Source organism: Liolophura sinensis, chromosome 9, assembly GCF_032854445.1.
Source record: "Liolophura sinensis isolate JHLJ2023 chromosome 9, CUHK_Ljap_v2, whole genome shotgun sequence".
Lineage (NCBI taxonomy): Eukaryota > Metazoa > Mollusca > Polyplacophora > Chitonida > Chitonidae > Liolophura > Liolophura sinensis.
The window spans coordinates 35,193,091-35,212,370 of record NC_088303.1 but is presented as its reverse complement, the minus strand read 5'-3'; the positions used below and the strand labels follow the sequence as shown (position 1 = coordinate 35,212,370).

General features: G+C 38.3%; 1 protein-coding gene across 3 annotated transcripts in view; it reads right to left on the bottom strand.

Moving 5' to 3' along the window:
* The window catches only part of LOC135474816 (sal-like protein 1), a 64,372-nt gene that overhangs the window by 37,719 nt on the left and 7,373 nt on the right, over positions 1 to 19,280 (bottom strand). For 2 of the 3 annotated variants that reach the window (XM_064754413.1, XM_064754415.1), the window contains exon 1: positions 16,874 to 17,503. The exons of the other annotated variant lie outside the window; for it this stretch is intronic. In XM_064754413.1, coding sequence (XP_064610483.1) covers positions 16,874 to 16,946 — 73 coding nt within the window. In that variant the 5' untranslated portion in view covers positions 16,947 to 17,503. Of the gene's footprint in view, positions 1 to 16,873; positions 17,504 to 19,280 lie in introns of those variants that run through there. 3 annotated transcript variants of the gene reach the window in all.

Sequence of the window (19,280 nt, the reverse complement as noted above, 5' to 3'; positions counted from 1 at the left end):
TAAACTAGATGCTCAAGCTGGGCCATGCAATCCACAATCTTATAAATTCTTTGTGTTTAAGAAAACAGTGGTGAGTGTCTGTACCAGCTTTCAAGTCAAGCTTTGTCCTTTCTGGTGTAAGCTGGACATAAACACTGACCAGATGGTGTGTACAGACTGGATAAGCTTTAGTGGCAGAAAAACCAGATCCCATTCAATTTCCTTTGCCAAATGTTTAATGGCTGAATCCAACAAATTTGTAAATGTTTGATTTTCTTAAATGTGAGCTCACTTTAAAACAGCAAATTTAAATTCAACAATTCATTAAAATATTTGCATTTTAGCCATTAAAACTGATATTGTCCAGAAAGCTGTGAATATAGTCGACTACGCTAATTCAGGATTTCTAATACTAACTAATACATATAAATCATACATCAATACATATTCATATATACCTCCAGGAGAGCATGCAGATTTAGGGTAATTAAATTAGAAATGATTAAACCACATGGCAACTGTGGCTATGTGCTGATGTCATTTGATGACATCTTAAAAACACATCAAACCTCCACTCAACAATCAGTGGGTGAAAAAGAATATACTCGCAAAGAGAAAACAATAACTCTTTATTAATTTCCAAACAGGAACAAACCATGTAAACAATATGGCCTATGTTTAGCAAAGACAAAAAACAACTGTAGGTCTAGAACGCAATATTCACACTCCTAATTCCCTACGTTTTTCAGCTGACTGGCACACCTTTATGTTGGCAAGCCGATATGAAAATAAAATACAATTTTTCTGTGGCATGCCTGATAATTAATCATAAAGGAGTCGTTAAAATGACAAACAGATCGGCGGCGATTGAGACTAAATTCCTGTGGCCCTCAAACAGCTCTTATAATAATAATAGCCTCAGGCAGATTATATATACCCACAATTTACCAGCTCCAGTTTGTTTGAAGTTTGACAACCTATGTCTGGATTTAATGCCATTCACCGGCATAATGCATACATAAGGCAGCCTTATAAACCCGCAATTTTTGTGCACTGTCACACAGGCTTTCCACAAAGAGGGACACACCAGTGATACCAATGAGTAAACAAAGGCTCTGGCTTTTGCTGTGGGGAGAGAAAAAAATGGCCTCATGTTCACCCATCCTAGAAAATTCATAACATCTCGTGTCAGTCTCCTGTTCATTATCGTGTTATCATAACGACATGACCTGTACCGTAACTGAATTCATCAGGAGAGGAAAATTAGCCAGGTTAAATGCTACGACATGATATGCCCTGGGTGTTACACCAATGCCTTGCCATGTGTAACGCTGTTTAAACAAATATTGTTTCTGCTATGGAGTGGGTATGGGCCAGAAAAATTGGCACTATAGTCACATTGAATCTCATTAGGGGAGAATGTCTGGGAACAAAACTGTACAATATGTGAGGTGTTAAAGGAAACTCTCAATGTAGAAGTAAAGAGAGGCAGTTATTTAAAATCTTATCAAAGAAATAACAAATTACAATGTTATGAGCAAAACACTGAAATAATGTATGCAAATACAGGGAGGAAAACTGGCATCTTCAATATTTAAATGTTCAGAATTTACTAAACATTGTTATATGTTAAATCTGGTATTTCAAAAGAATTTAGTGCAGGCCTGAACTGGCATCTATATTTCAACAATACAGAGGTGACTTGGCACTCTGCATGAGCTATACTTATTTTCCTAACCATCTCTCTTTTGAAGGCATCCCAAGAATAGTGCAACACTTTATCAAAACTGTTTATCTGTCAGTTACAATAACCGCTGCGATGGAGCAGAGGAAAACAAACATATGAGCTTTTAGGTGAAAAATGCATTTCTCAACATTGAGACGCCCTAAAGGTGTGGATCGGATTTTCTGTAAATGTATGCGCACTTGTGAAGCCTTTTTTTTCTGGCATATCACTCCTGAGGATGATTTAGAACAGGGTGAGCCACCACAAGATCACGAAAAAAAAACACAGCACTGCGGAAAAAGATAAAAAAAAAATATATATATATATATATACAAATAATTAATTAGTGATAGGAAACAGATAAACCCATCAAGTCAATATGAGAATATGCTTATATTTAAAGGACACATTTGTGGATGTGTTAAAATCTCTTGCTTGCCTGAGCAACTGTAGTTGTTTATGAGAAATGTAAACAGGCCTATGTAAATAAACAAAAACTTGAAAGGAAAACTTAATCAAGTTTTTAACATTCTTTCATTTCCCTTCCTCTAATTTTTTCTGAAGTCTATATAACTTAGTTCCTATTTTACAGTACCACTGATGCTCCCTGCATGAACTCTTGAACTGATACAGGTTCTCTTGTTGTTGTTGTTTTTATTTTTTCCCCTCTGGATCCACTATGACTATAACAAACGGGGCCACAGCTATCCAGTACATAGCTCAAGGCCACACTTGAATAACTTCCTCAATGCTCTGACCATAGCTTCCTTAAGACTCCCTCAACAATGGCCTGCACTGGATGACCCTTGTGGGGAGTTCTGGTCATGTGATATGGCTGAGAAGGGGATTAAGAAGTCCTCTAGCAGTGTCACTTTACCCCCCCAATGGTCCCACACACTTTGCCTCTGTGTAAGAATCCCCAAATTATCAGCTCACAGTGCTCTTGGTACATCCAACAGTGAAAGTCAACGTGAAAGCCAACTAATAATTTGTCAGAGTTTTTCAGCACTAGATTTTCTTTCACCCCACTTTTTTCCCCCCTCAAGCTTCTTAATTGAGCAGCGCGGCTTTATGCACTATAGGGCTGTGCATTAGACATTCATCAGGCTTCCCTTGTACAGCTAACTGGTATAGTGCTTAACTGAAAACACATGCACAGGCAAAATAAACCTATAAATCTAGAAGGTGGGAAAAAACATGTGGTATGAATTTGTCCCTCATTACAAAAATGTATCATAAAATGACAAAAAAAATTTAATAAGCATGACAGCTAACAGTTGGTGTTTTTCATGTTATTTCTATAACCAGCAAGCATCTAAATTAAGAGTGGCAAATCATGTGCTGCAACTTGATACATTACTTAAAGTAACCAAGGCACCTGCATAACATGTACATATATGTTTCTGTTTGGTTGAGACCATTTTTCTGAATAAGGTAAGCTAATGAGTATTCTACAGCCATAGTTGTTCCTAATTGAACTTTTAAATATTCCTTGGTCTTGAATCTGATTTGTTAATGGTAATGTGATTCTAACTAAAAGTAACAAATGGCAGTTACTTTAGGGGATATGCCATTAAAAACGATAAGATTTAAATAAAGTGTCAGTCTTAGTTTCACACCCAGGGCCTTTAATTACATGCTGCCATTTCTGCCACATCCAACTGAAATTAAGCTTTCTTGTCAGGTAATTATGACACGGTGTCAAAATCCAGCCACAGGTAACAGTATATTGTCAGTTCAGGTAAGTTGACACTCAGCTGAAACTATCTACCTGCAGATTTGATACCCATCACCATAAAGGGTATTTACAGTTACATCACCACTCAAGTGACAACAATGGCCGTTCAGAACTTGATTGCCCCACCTTTCTTAATTCCTCCACCCCACTTTGCCATCTCATGCTCCACTGCCTGCATACATACCTTCACATATCTGGTAATTAATGAGAAGATTATCAGCGAATATTCCTAAAGCTCAGAATTTGAGAAGCAAAAGTGGGTGGAGGGATTGGGATACCAGCACAAAGGGAGAATTTATGTGTGTTGACAATTGGAATTCTTTCCAATCATGCCACATAGTTGTTTCATTATGTCAAAGTGGAAAACACTGTCTAATGAATAACTAAACTATTGTTCCAAATGCCCTGAAATATCTTCAAAGTGACAGCCCAATAAAGCAGCTAAAATCACCTTGTAACAAAGACAGTGCCTTAAGTAACATCTTTTTTTTTTGTTAAGTTAAAATTTTTCTTTGACAAATTGAACTCTGGCCATCATTCCCCACTCAAAAGACTTGTAAGAGTCTTTTCCTGTGCAGAGTCGTGACAAAGCTCCGGCTGACCACTGCACAATGCACAATAAGATGCATGTCAACCCTCTCAATATGTCTCTGCCGAGATATGTTTTAAGACCAAATAAAGAAGTGTCACATAAATCTCATATTACAGCAAAATAAAGCCATAATGTAACCGAAACACCTGGCAGTAAAGAGATTAAAGGCAATGTCTGATTACAGGTAAAAATGTTAAAAGGGTTTAAATGTAAACACTAGGAGAAAATAATGCTACGTTTTCCTTTCGCCAAAAATATCAAAGTAATAAAAGCTGCTGTGGAATAACCTTATGGGTTTGTCTGTTGTAGGTTATTTTGGTCATTGTGGAAAATCTCTGCCTGACAGAGATTAACGATCGTTTTTCCTTCAGGCGCCCTGATCAGTGGCTAATACCTGGGGCAGTCAGCTGGAATAAATGCTCAACTTTTCCAAACCATATAACAAGAGATTTTCGCAAGCAATATTACTCGCTCATAAATACGATAACGGTCTAGAGAAAAACCCCAAATTGTGAAGTGATGTGAAAATGGTAAGGATGTGAATAGCTATAACTTAGTGATGTCTTCATGGCCTATCCATATACCCCTGCAGATGGTCCAGTTGTATTATCCAGGATGGCTGACAAAATTATTTCTGTAAGCTATTTAATTACAGGTAATTAAGAGAGAGAGCGCATGTTCCTTATGATATAACTCATGTACTCAGACTAGAGTGCTTAACCATGCATGAGGTAACACCCATCTTCAGTCAGCCGTTTCTACACCAATTGGTAACTATTGGCAAATCCTTCTCCAGGTCAGCTAGGGCACTTATACCTTTACAAATCCTATATCTTATCAACTGTAATAAGTACTTAGTTTTCATTCAGCACTTATCATTGGTTTGTATTTGGAGACATTCGTATGTTATATGCAGCCACAACCAGTCTGTTCATGAATCCACATTCAACCTAGGGAGGGGATCATGCTGGAATCTTTATGTGACCAAGAAATTTTGCACCACAAGAAGTGTCATCACTATCCTCAGATTAGCTTTCTAACTCAAACACTATGTTCCAATTTCAGTGGAAATTTCAGACGGTAAAGGGACAGTCAAGGCTCAAAGGGAGTTGGAAATTAAGAAATCTCATAACTAAACAGAGGTATGCCCAGCTTCACTCCTTGTCTGACACCTCTCCTTTTCCACCAATCACTAAATATTTGTGAAATTTTCCCAAAGGATTTAAATTTCATGCATTCTTCAGATCTAATGTTTCCCATACGTTTTTAAATCAGCATGCACAGATGCTTGGTTACCCTGGAAACTTTTCAACATAATATCCCTGGTGTAATTAAAAATCTCCCTTTAGTGAAAATCTGCTCCATTCTCTAAGCAATGTAGGCCAAGGTTCCTTGCTTTAAACCAAACATTCAAAAATAGTGGTACATGAAGTCATTCCACCAAACGACAAACAAAACAAAATGGTGAATATTAAACCTTAAATGTGTTCAGATATTTTGAGACTCATATTCTACACATTTATTTCCTTGGTCTAATGGTTCAATGTTACACATATTAAATACAGTCTTGGAGCAAATTTACAGTAACTGATCCCCAACATGAGAATGAGATGTTCAAATGCAAGTAAAAAAAGCAGGGTGAAGATGTTTAAGTTAAGACAGTGTTTAACAGGTTGGTGAGCTTGATTTGATTTCTTAACAAAGGCACAATTCATCCTTTAGAATTAAGAATACCGTTTAGCTTTCTTAAGTCAGTTCTTCTCATAAAAAAGAAACTTATAATAGCTATTGGGTTGAGCTAAGCCATAATGGAGAGGCAGATGTCCATTTAAAGTGGCCATACTGTGAACAGTGGAGATTTGTCCAGAAGTTAGGGCTAATGGAAGGATGGATAGCCTGTTATGTAAGGACAGAGACAGCCTTAAGCTAATGATCGCTTCATTACCCCTAGCCACCCCACATCCCTACCTCACCTTCTCATTCACACCAGATGACCTCTCAATGGGCCATTTCCGGGTTAGCTCCCATTCATCTCAGTGTCTATCATTGCCTGATTTTTGGACCATTCCAGAAACAACTATCCATTAAGAAAGTGTAGGATCCCGGCTAAAGTTAAAAACATTTAATTTACCAGATCTCCTGAGTTCTGATCAGGGTTTATATGGTTGTCTTAATCCAGATGAGGTTCAAAAGCTCTTCTATAACTGATGAAAAAAATCTCTTTATCTCTGAAGTGATTTGGGATAAAACTGAATGTTCTGGGTCATATCTTATGACTACTACGTTTACAACATATTTCATGTCAAATTTTATACCTACTTTTTATCGTTCAAGTAGACAAGCTTACAACAGAAGAAAATGTGAAAAACACACTCAGGCTTGGTGTTGATGGTTTATTTTCATGGTGTGAATCACTCTTAATTTGTAATTTCTTCAGAGGTTATTAATGTACCTGGACAGGTGTTCCATGCTACCTGTTCACAATTCACATATCCAAAAAAGGATATATAACACTTCCATTTGCCTCCCATAAAAGACCAGGTAGGTCTTTGTTGATCAACGTCCCTGCATTAGTCAACATGGTCTAGTATTATAGTTGAAAGTACTTGATTGCATAATATTCTTTCTTCCCCTAAGGCAAAGGCTTTCAGCTGTTCAAGTTTCCATGGTAACCATTTAGCAACACCTATGTCAAAAATCATTTTGGCTAGACAATAAATGTGTGCCTTGGACAAAGGCTTTAGTTTACATGAATGAGCCCTACCTACACCACAAACGGCTGGGCATTTTATACAAAACCATCAAAACCCATCTAGGCTCACAAAAGAATTTACAATCATGTGTGGCCTTGACATAGCCACCATTGTTCCAGGATGAATTATATGGGGTGGTCAATGGGAGATGACCAGGGAGCAAGTGGACAGCCAGATCTCCTATTCAGATTAAATAGAATTCCAAGATGACCAGTTTCCTTAATAAAAAGCTTTATGATTGATCATGGCGCCTTTGTCCACCCAGTTTGCCATCCCACTGTGACTCTGTTTGACAACAGGAAATCTGTGGTTCACAATATTAACTATAAGGGGAAATAATAGCACTGGTTGGTGGGAGAGCAGGGTAACACCCTCACCCCCACCCCCACCTCCACCCCCTTCTCTCACACACACACAACCTTCCTCCTTTGGGCATTTTGAAGAGTTATGCAATGGGCATGAGAGGCTAAGAACATTATCACAGCAGGTGACATCAAATCTGATAAATTTGAACCTTTCTGTAAGAGGTAGGTTTTCTGATTCTGAAGATATTCAAAAGTCTGGCCATTAATTACATGGTGTGCCACTGCATTGCTTACACCATATCCCCACTCCACTCACCACACCACCCACCCTCTTCTGGGCACACTACCCGCCCCTGCTCACCCCACACCCTTTTCCCACATCCTCTACTTCTACAACGGTTACATGCCATGTAAGTAATGGCTGACTACATACACTTTATACTCTTTGTGAAAAATGTAGTTCACATGACTGAATATAAACAAAGCAAAATATTAGTTTTTGAGCCTGTGCTCCACACTAATTTCAGCAAAACCCCCTCTTGTTCATCACACTTAAAGTTGGAAAACAATCTACAATGATACATGCCAAGTGAAAACATTGCAGCATGCTGGTCGAAGTTTGGTGCAAATAATTAAAACACAGAGTAGACTTTTCTCAGAATACTTTCAAAGGCCCTGAAACACAGAGGTCTGTCTTTCCTCCAAAACATTCATCAAAGTGGGGACATAAGACCTGTCGCAACCGAACTGAACTGTGTCTATTTTCAAAGACACTTGCATCCTTTGCTTAACAACGAGCATCAACACAAGAGGCGTCAAACAAACTCTGCTCGCTGTATGGAAATTCAAAAAGACACACAGTTAGCGGGTGATATTTAATGAGGAACGACAAAGAACAACAAGGGCTCATTCTCGCCGAGTGTGGCCATTCCAATTACTGTGCCACAATGTGTCGCAGTTCTGAATTTCCGCGTAAATATGCTTTGGGCCCTCAGACATGGCGTTGGCATGTGCTCATGAGCGAGTCTATGGTTAAACCATCATAGCCGAGGTGTCTCAGCCTTACTGCAGTGTTTGACCAAAAACCAGAGGTTATGTACACCCAACATAACGGCCGCTTGCTTTGACACTTTCCTGAAACTGTCATCAAGGAACACTTCAGGCGAAAATGCAAGATGCCGAGCTATTTAAGGAATTTTGTGACAATCGTCTTCGATTCAAAGTCAATGTCACACATGAGGTCACACCTCATTACAAAACAACAAAATATAAAACTAAAAAAAGGCACAGCAGCATGAGAGATTTCAAGAAAGAAGCACAGCATTTGGAACCAAGTTAAATGCTAACAGCCAACCCTTTGTCTAACTTTACTACATCACCCCCACATGAATTGGCTATCGGGACCCACATATAAAAGCAAAACTTTAAAACACCTCAACCAGATCCTGACTGGGAGGTGGATGGGAAGGGGCATTCAGCTTGGCAGGGGGTAAAAGCTTATTCAACAATAAAAGAGACCATGAATAACTTTTAGCATGACTGTATAACATCCATGCACAATATTACATAATCTAAAAAAAACTGTTTCAGCGTTAGGGGAACACAGGGGTTGGACACATAAAGGACAGGAAATCAAATTTAATACCTTGCGAAGTAATGGGTGTTTATAATGCGTAATGTCACATAATTCTTTGATTAAAATGGCATAAGACAATTTCTGAAAAGCACAAGTTTACCAGCTCCTCAACAGAGTGCATGAGAATGTCACTAAGTGGGTACTACTGCCATTGTGAAGACCAATTAGTCAATGGAAACCAATCACTAAAGATCCAGAAAAATTACCTGCCAGCAAAGCATACATTATTTTCGATGAAAGCTAGTTTTACCTATAAAAAATGGACAGCTGACAGAAGTGACTGACTTCTACATGTAAATTGTCACATGCAGTCTTCCATAGATTACAACATCTGTATGGCCTTATTACTGCCCTACAACACTATCACACAGCAAAGTGACTCTAGTGACAGAAAAACTTCAGACCCTACATCAAATGTTTTATAGCGTCTGTCAGTCAGGTTTCAATCCTTTGTTTGCGTGTGTTTGGCAATTACAAAACTACTCGCTCACAAAATAATATTGAAACTTACTGGTATGATAAACCTAGCTACCAGACAGTAATGAATTAGGGTATCAAAATTCAAAATGCTCCCTAAAACCTACCCATAACTTATCTGCCTATTCAGCTAAGTCCTCTGTCCTGCTTGTGTTTCCATGCAAAACCAAACACTTTAAGCCATTAAGTTGTCATGAAATCATATTAAGTGCAAAATAAATGATAAGGACAAATATTTCATAAAGAACACATATTCAATTTAAGCCTGGCTCTGAATACCGTTTTCTCGTTCTGTCAAACAACTTGGCAACTGCTTCAACACGGAACTAGGCTGTAAGTGAGAATGAAATTTGCAAACATTAATTTCACAAATGATGAATACTAAAATAAAAATTTCATTACACACATCTATTCTGTGTTACTGTCAACACTTAAGAGTGAAGCTGTCACCTAATGAGCTACCTCAGGGCAATTTATAGGTTGCACCATCCATTTGTAATGAGTTGCTAAATCACTAATAACATGTTGGTTTGATTTGATACAAGGTTTATGGACTGCAATAGTACACAGCATTTAGATTAGAGCTATTTTAAGAAAAGGCCACAAAGATAAAATCATAAATATTTCCATGTCTACTCTGATTTCTCAGATTAGTGAGGTATTAAATACAGCTCTTGACAGACACTACAATTTAATTCAATTCAAGGTTACCTATTGCCCAATTTCTATCTACATAAAATTGACACTGTTGTTAACTCTACCCGTCATACTACACATTTATGTAATTTTGGAAATGTTGGTGAAGTTGGAAATTTGTCTCTAAAATCTTCACCTTTAAGCATTGTTTGAGTATATATAAAACATGTCTTTTAACCACAGCCAAAACAAACTGTACCTGTAAAAGCGAACTCTGTTATAAGTATTACAAAAGGTGTTATCAAAGTATTAACTAATTATCAATCCATGCTGTTTAGTTTTCATCAGCAGTGAACGTTTCCCATCGCTGAAAATATGATGTGTTAGAGGATGATTTGAATTTTAATTTAGCCAAAATTAAAAATGTTTGTGTTATAATATGGGGTAAACACTTAAATTCGTAATCGGTAATCATGAATTTTCACTATATGGTTACTGTTTTCTGTATACATGTGCTAATTATTGAATGTAATAAGTATGTTCGAAAATGTAACAGAAGCCCAAATGTATAAAACAATGGGTAATGATAAGGCCAGATTACTGGGGCCCTTGTTGTCCAGAAGGTATGGAATTTTACAGAGGGGGGTGTAGGGAGGTGGGGTGGGGCAAGAGGGTAGTAAGCCAGATGGTACCCTCTGTTGATACAGTCTAGATAGAGACAAGAGGAAAGGATTAAGAATCAAAGGGGAAATCTAAGAGAGACAAGCTGGGTACAAGCTACAGATGAAGAGGGGAGTGTGAGTGAGGTAAATAAAAATAGCCACAACACAAAGGAATGAAAACAAGAACACAGAAAGCTGCAACATTTCAGATAATTGGAAAAATCGCCATAGTGTAACAAAAGAAGGCGACAACCGAAAAAATGAAAACTATGCAGGATGAAGTACTCCAATGAAAAGAAAAAGCCAGCATGCTGAGCAATTGCCATATACTTGATATTTAGTTAGATTCCATCGGAGAGACAAAACAAGTATGATATAAAAGACCACAGCATACAGAACTCGACACTTCTTGTGAGACTATCTGTAAAACATGTTTGTATAATACCTATAAGTATACATAGATACTAATATTTCCATATTGTAAAACTTTTTCACAAATGGATGACCACAAATTGAGTCACTGTACACTGCTGCAACAAATGTACTTACATAATATCTGCACATATGACTTTCCTTCTTACCCATAATAATTTCGAGAACAGATAAAGCCTAAATATAAAATCATTTTAAATATTATATGGGTACATTAAAGAGACCAGATGCACTCATATATATATATATATATATATATATATATATATATATATAACGATACTGTTTCTTACAAGTTTATAATGTAACAATTTACATTCATTCGTTTTTAAATTTGTTTTTAAATGCACAGAATAGATGTCTAGTGGATTAATGACATACAGCCTCAAATTTTTGACCAAGTCCTAGGTATTTGGGAGCATGGGTGGCAGGCTAAGGGAAATCCGTAGGAATAAGCCAGCACCCAGAGCTCCACAGGAGAAGGCTTATGATTTATATCTCTTCAAAAATCTGTTTATCTTTTCGGCTCACTCTCTGGAGATGATGACTTGTTTATAAGGCATGGGGAATTTAGCTGATGTCTTTCACAGACCTCCCAAAACTGTCACAAATTCGTGCCAGCAAAACCCATATTTATTACCTACATCTCCATCAATGTGTTAAAGATATGCACTGAAGAATTGCCAGTCAAAAAATCACAGGCCGTGACCACAGATTTCTGAGGCTAAAACGACCGAAATGAACTTAAAAAATATGATCATTAACACTGCATTAGATTTTTCTGGGGTTTTTTCTTTTGGTTTTTGCTAAAAGTACATCTTCTCCTTTCATATATGATAATACTATATACTAATATATAGATGTATAGATAAACACTGGAAAACACCAACCCATATAAAACCTCAGTTCTTACACTAACACTGTTTGGCACCCTACCCATAGTAGGTTCAAATTTGTCAGGATAAAAAGGTGAAACAGCTTTCAATTGAAGGCTGTCTTACTCGCAAACAAGCAGCACTTAACACATTCAGGCACTTCTATGTCCCCCACTATTGCTGACTACACAAGAAAAACATCACAGCTGTACTGGGATTCCCTTTGCACCACTCAACCCACAGGGCTAGCTGAAGAGGCGAGAAAATACATTGTGCCCTGGCATACAGCATGATTGACCAAACCGCACTGTGACGTATATACATGTACATACTTACAGACTTTTTATCATCATTCACAATTTTATCATCATTCACAAATTAACACCATCATCAACATCATTGTCTTCCTGCTAATGAAAAATGCTAATAGGTTTAGTTTTTCTTTTCTCACACAAATGAAATACAACAAGCTACCAATCATCATTAAATTACAGAATAATTATACGAAGAGTACTTTATATTAAGCTATTATATATTTATTCTACAAAATATCTAACATGTTTACTCATAAAGATACAGGTATGGATTCCAACAAAAACTTCTCTGTCAGCCAAAAAGAAACTTGACTGCCAATTATTTCTTTGATGTGATTAGATACATTAGTTTCATTGTGGTAAATTTCTGTGCTACAAATCTATAGGTAAATTATGTAAGAATGCGATGATAAAAAAAAAAACAAAGCACGAGTCTCCAGTACATATCTATGATGATGCAATTACATCCTGGTATGATCTAATTAATTCTAACATATGCTATTGAAGTATCGACCTAATTAGGTGATTAATGTAATGAATTAGTCGCGGTGTACAGCCGATATTGATAAATAAAGCACTTCAATTGGCAGCGACATCAGCTTGTATCGGCCCCCAAGACAATGGCACCCAATGGCTGCAGTCGACAAAAGGAGCTTGTGTTTGGCAATAGTTGTACATAGCTGTACTCCGGAAGAGAATTAGTTAGCCCTAAGTGTTTTAATTGGGACCATACGCCGAAGGTTTACTTCAGCCCTTCCTTTAGAACGCGATGAACTCGCTAAAAATTACCATATGTTGTTATTTATTGCCCTTGCTAAGCCGCCGGGTCATTCGGCCTTTTGATGGCGACCGCATCCCGTTTTGTTCCGAAAAACCGGAGAACAGATGCGAAAATAGACAACGCACGTGGTCAGTTTTCGAGGGGAAACGAGACCCATATGCGATGTGAAAAGACTGTCATATTTATATGTCTTAAAACTTTGCCATAACCCAGTCTGAGTTTCAAAGATTTCCTCTCAAATCAAAGCTCCCGTCCATTTTGCGGCTGAATTCATGGAGCCTGGTAGACGAGACAGACCCGCCATATGTCGGTATAAAGTGCCATGTCGTAAACCTATCAAATTCGTTCAGACCTCACTATTTCCTTAAGTCTAAATTCTTTACTTGTTTCCTTTTTGCCACTGACACGCATAAATATTTTTCATATTTCTTGACTTTCCCTGGAAGATTTTTTTTCTTCTGTACTCCACCTACTGACTTGCAGACGTCTCAGGAGTTAAAATATCGGCCAGGCGTCTGCCTGGAGCTACCGTTACAAAACTGGCCGCACTACCAGTTGCTCCCTTTTACTAAAACGAGACCTGTCAAAATTTTTCAAATTTTCTCCTCGGTCCGTTTTGTACATTAACTTCTCAAACTCTCTGCCTGTCGTCTGCGGGAAGTCAGTTCATCTATCAATCATATCGCCTGTTTCATCTCGGAAATATTTATCTATCGGAAGGCTTTTCCCTTGAGTCCGCGAGTCTGAGGCTACCGCGCAATCCACGCATTTACGCCATACGCTTTGTCATAATTGAGCTGAAAATCGGAGCACAAATGACAGCAGCGTGCGGGGTGAAGTTTGTGCGTGCCTACCCGACGAAGAACGGGAAGATTCCAGAACTGGAGAAGAAACAAGCCCATGACAAACTGGGGTGGTGCTCGAAATAAACCCCCCTAAAATATGCCTGTATTTTTTGTTAAAAAAAAAAACAAAAGAGAAAAAAAAACAAAAAAAAAACAGCCCTGCCTTTCAGTTTAGCTGCATGATAAATGGCAAGATTTTAGGATCACTACTGCACAACACCTTGATAACTGCTGCCTAATTACCCTAGGTGATAAAACACACGGTTCATTTGGCTCAAAAACACTTTACCATACCAGAATAGGTTTAAAAATTCATATTTTCCCTTAGCAAAGAATCAATTAAACATCACTTTACAATTTACGCACCTCAGCGTCAATTCGAAGTTAGACCTCGGCGATGAAACTTCCCACAAACGCAGCAAAAGGTTTACAATGCATTTTTTTTTTTTTATCTTTTTGTCTTTTGGGGGGTTTAAGGTGAAACAACTTTTGGTCAAGGATGCGCCAATTCTGTTGTCTTAATTACACTTTAATTAAAGCTCATTCGTGCAAAAATTAAGCTTATCTCTGCAATTTGAGGCGCGATTTAGGATAAACGAATCTGTGCAGAAATAACGATAAATATAAATTGTGCTAGTAATGAATGATCAGTCATTCAATATATTCAACGAGTCAAAATATCTAATTACTTCGTATATCTTACCGTACAATTTCGTCAATTTAAACACACACTTATATCCATAATATTAGACAATTTGTTTGTCTTCAATTTAGATTCGTAGTTTCCATGGCTGAGTTATATATACAGCGCAACGGACATAATAACCACAGAATTACGTCTGCACACGTGGCTCTGGTCATTACGTCCAACAAAAGCTTGACAAGCATGGACATAAAGATGGAATATTCTCACGCCGGGTGTCAAATTATTTTAGGGAGAATGTCCACAAAGAAAAATCCCGACCGGCAAGTATCGCCGACCTATGTGATATGTGACGTGACAATGGAAGCAAAGTTGTGTTGTTAGCCTTTTTTCTGTACGGGGCGAGTCTTCTTTCAACTGGGAATATTTTACGACGCCTCGGGTGCTGGTCAAGAATAGAATTCGCTTTTGTCAGATAGACTGGTTCTCAGAATTTTCCCTTTTATTCTGCAGGTAATTTCATCGACTGAGACATACCCCTGTCCAGTTTAAACGCAACAGATTTGAACACTATCGGCGCCTGAAGCAAAATGAATGATCTGTACACGCTCATGCATGCATGTTCTGTGAATATGTGGGCGGTAATCAAAATCACAGCGCAAGATTACAGTCGTAATTTCTTACAGTCTCAAACATTGAGGACACAAAATAAACCCATATCTGTCCATGATCTTAACTATATATGGTATAATAAAATTCAAGTTAAATTGACAAAAAACAAATAAGATATGAAATCTGTGTGTTTGCACAATTTTGCCACGCGTGTATCTCGCGGTTAGACCCTGTCGTGTTATCAGAGAAATTATCTACTCAAATATGTATGTTATTTTTACCTCTTCAATCTCATTTTCAACACTCGAGATACAGAAATTAAAATTCTTGATCCTTAATCCGATAAATAGCGCGCTTGTAAAGACTGAAATATTCCAATTTAAATATTTCAAGATAACAAAGAAAGGATGTCGCCTTGTTGAACAAGTTGATATACAAACTACATACACTTCGACCCAAAGTTTAAAAAAAAAATGAACTACTTCTGGGTGAGATAACATCCTTTTGTTTTCATGCCTTTGTATGTTACTTACAGGCAACAGAACTTGTTAGGACTCTAGAACACAGAGCCTCTTTTTTGCGAATATGGCAATGGGTAGACATATACGCCTTCAAGAAATATTTTATTAAAACTATTAGCTCTGGGCTGCCACGATTTGGTTGAATTCATATTTGATTTTCCTTTTATTCTGTCAGAAGCAGATTTGCTGACCATTGAGCAGTTAAGAGAAGAATATGTATGCATTGATTCTAGAGCCATATAAGTATGTACATATCTATGTCGTCAGACTATGGTCTACAGCATGGAACACTAGTATTTCACGATTTGACAATCTATTTTTATGATTATCTGAACATCATTCTATACTAGGACGTTGTGTCGTCATGAATTTAGTGTTTAAAGAACTGATATACATCCACTGGAAATCTCTCAAGACTTAATATCAGAAATGTTTAACACCACTGACTGGTTGGCAACTATCTTTTAATGAATACGAAAAAAGTGAATACAGTTTTATAAAAATTGTTTGACTTAAAATTAGTCTCATCTACTCATTTACAAGTTTTTTTTTACTCTGATCTACTGCAGGAGGGGAAGGGCGACAAGAGTTCTAACTGATATCGCCAGGATTATACTTCAACGGTATCCTTGCTCGAGAAAGGGAACAGCGTGTAGGGCGCGCGAGAGCAAGCGTCCGGGGCGCCCGAAGCTTTCAAGCCGGCGCAAAGCAAGCACTTCTCTAACAGATTCGCCCCGATAACCTGCCCTTCGATTGAGTTGGAATTAGCCACCGTGCAACGTGAATAGCGAACTATCACGGCGAAGTAGAAATTTACTACGACTCTAGATCAAAAAAGCTCCAATTACCATAGCCTCTCTGACAAAATAAGTCTCCAACTCGGTGTAGAAAAAAAACTGAACTCGAGACGACTTTAAAACAGCCTGGTTTTGGCCGTACCGAAGGCAAATAACTGAGGCAAACCAGTGTACGGTTAACAACCCTGACCGAGACACAACAATACCACATTTTCTTTACCTCCTTGAACATTAGCAGACAACTACCCTGTAAACTCAACTCAAACCTAGAGCAAGCAGAAAAAAACTGTTTCCTTCCAAGTACTTTTACGAGGGAAAGAAAAAAAAAACACAACAAAGCCCGAAGACATCAATGACGGCTGATCTAAACAATCTACTGAGTGTGCAATAAAACTAATTTTTAAACTAACTGAACATCTTAATCGGCTCCTACAAACTTTCCTAATACCACCACAAGTAACATGGCCCAGGTATAAGACCGCATACTGATGTTGTGGTCTAGTTAGCAAAGTACGACAGAGGTGGTCAAAAGTAACCAGTACGACTTACCGGGTTCCAGAATGGCAGCTAACTCCAGTTCCGACTCGAGATGTCTTGGATGAGGCTGCTTTCGACGCGACATGATCCACTAACCCAGCCGGCAGAATGACAAAACTTGCCCAGTTACAATATTCTGATTTATATACAAGATGCAGCAGTGCGCATGTCCGAATTATGATTATTGTCAATAATGCCTCGTGATTATCATAATCAAATTGTAACAAGACTTTTGATTGGTTTGATGGGCCGGCGACAATTAGGCCGGGCGAAGATCGCTGTCAGTGCTCAGTCCAAGTGTAAATGCAATCGCCGAGTGAAGTTTGGGGGCCGGCGTTCATTCACGTGTGATGTGCTCGAATAATAATCCTCAAGCTAACATATTTTATGCGGGGCCCCCGAGAAGCTATAGCGCCGGCCTCTACGCTCCTACAGAGTCGGCCGCCCGTGGCAAAACTTTAGACACCAGTTATATAACCCGTCAACTCCACGAAGAGACGGTGGGTCAGCTGTAGAGTAGTTTTTCCAAACTGTCCTTTTCTCCGATATCTTCTTGACTACGTAGAGTGGCAATCGGCTATTTCCGTGTGAGTCATCGCATTGTATATGATCCCTGTGTCTTGAGGATATGGAGGGTGCGCAACTACGAACGTGTTCTAAATAGACCGAGCCGCGACTGACTGGCGAACACTAATGCTCCATAACAATTTATTACAGTCATAGTATGCAAATAAGAATCTCTCAGCAGCCCCCCCCCCCACCCCCACTCACCCTTCATACCTCTCCCACTGGCTTCCCAGCTACCCGCCTCCCCCACCAAGCGGCGAAAGTATTTTACTGTCATAACATCTATAATCCCACTTCATCATCCACCGGCTCCCCCATGTACCCCACACGGTTTTATTTAAATGTTTCACAGTTTTAATCTGGTCGTTTGTAGAAGCAACGACGCTCTATAATTTCAAGTTGTTTGTTCTTGAGGCCGAAGCAATCAAGTGTTGTTTATTTTGTGAGCTTATGTCCCTTGCTTTCACTTCGCACTTTTAAAGCATACTCGTAACATTACGTAACTTACTGCCATTTAATTATTCCATAAATCCTACCACGCCATATACGGCCTTCTTTCAATTGATTTTTTTGTACCCCGTGGAAATTATTATGGACCGACCCGTCATTAACCCCTCCCCTTTTCTTCTCGTGCATGCATATTAAATATCCATTGTCCAGGTCCCTCCTAGAGGCCGCTCCATCCGCTCTCACACCTCTAAGCGTTATCCAAGGGGCTCTCGTAGGGAGAATTGATGCCGACGTCAGCTATTGAAGGTTAACGGACGAAGTCTATAAGAAAGCCCACGACCACACAACACCTAAAGGAAAAACAATTACCTTCTGCAAGTGACAAGATGAAAGCGATTTTGTACAGGATTTTAAAGACTTTTTAACATGGGCAAATGTTAATGAGAAAATACATTTATACAGGTAAAGAGAAAACCCCCTGAAATGGCTATTGCCAACAAACAAGAGACAATTTCCACTTGTTTCAATCCGCACTGCTCTCCCATCTCGAGACACAAAACACACCGCATGTTGATGTTGTTTGTGTTGATTTTTCCCGCTCCGTTGTTTAATTCTACCTGCTTACTTAGACAAATGAGTCGTTAGAGTTTTCGGTGTAAAGATTCCGTTGTAAATATGGACAAAAGCCAGTGTGGGATGCATAACCCCGCAAGCCTGGTCTTTCGAAACGTTCTCCAGTAGTCAATTTTCATGTCAAAAATATATTTTCAACATATATTCAGTTTCATTTAACAGAGCACCAGATTTCACATCTGTATTATTATGTACCTATTTTAAACACAATAATATTGAATATTAATATGTTGCTTTCACATAGTTTCACCATCTCATATTCTGTATATTTATATACGCCGCGCTTCAAAAACACTGCATTGTTTCTATTTTACATGTATTTGTCGTTTTCGATTCAGTTCATTTGCAATGCTCTCGGATATATATATATATATATATAATGACAAGTATACATGGTTCCCATTATAGTCTATGTGTACTATAGGCTGTATCGAAGATTAGCACGTATAAATGTGAATAGATAAAGACCATATCGCATGTTAAATAATCATAAAATTTACTCCTTCGGTAATCGCATAGAATCTAAAAGAGTTTTAAAACATTTTTATTTATTATTTTATTGCCATGATTGTTCTTTGTTAATGTTCTGTGCTTAAGAAGGTGTTCAATTCTTTATAAGGTGTTACAGCACCTACAGGTGCAGACGGATTCGGACAGGTGAGCTATATGATGACAGCATGCAGATATATGTGATAATATCGTCCGGAGAGGGAAGGGGGAGTATCACGTCATCATTTCGGTCCATTTTGACACTCTTTTCTCGACTTGT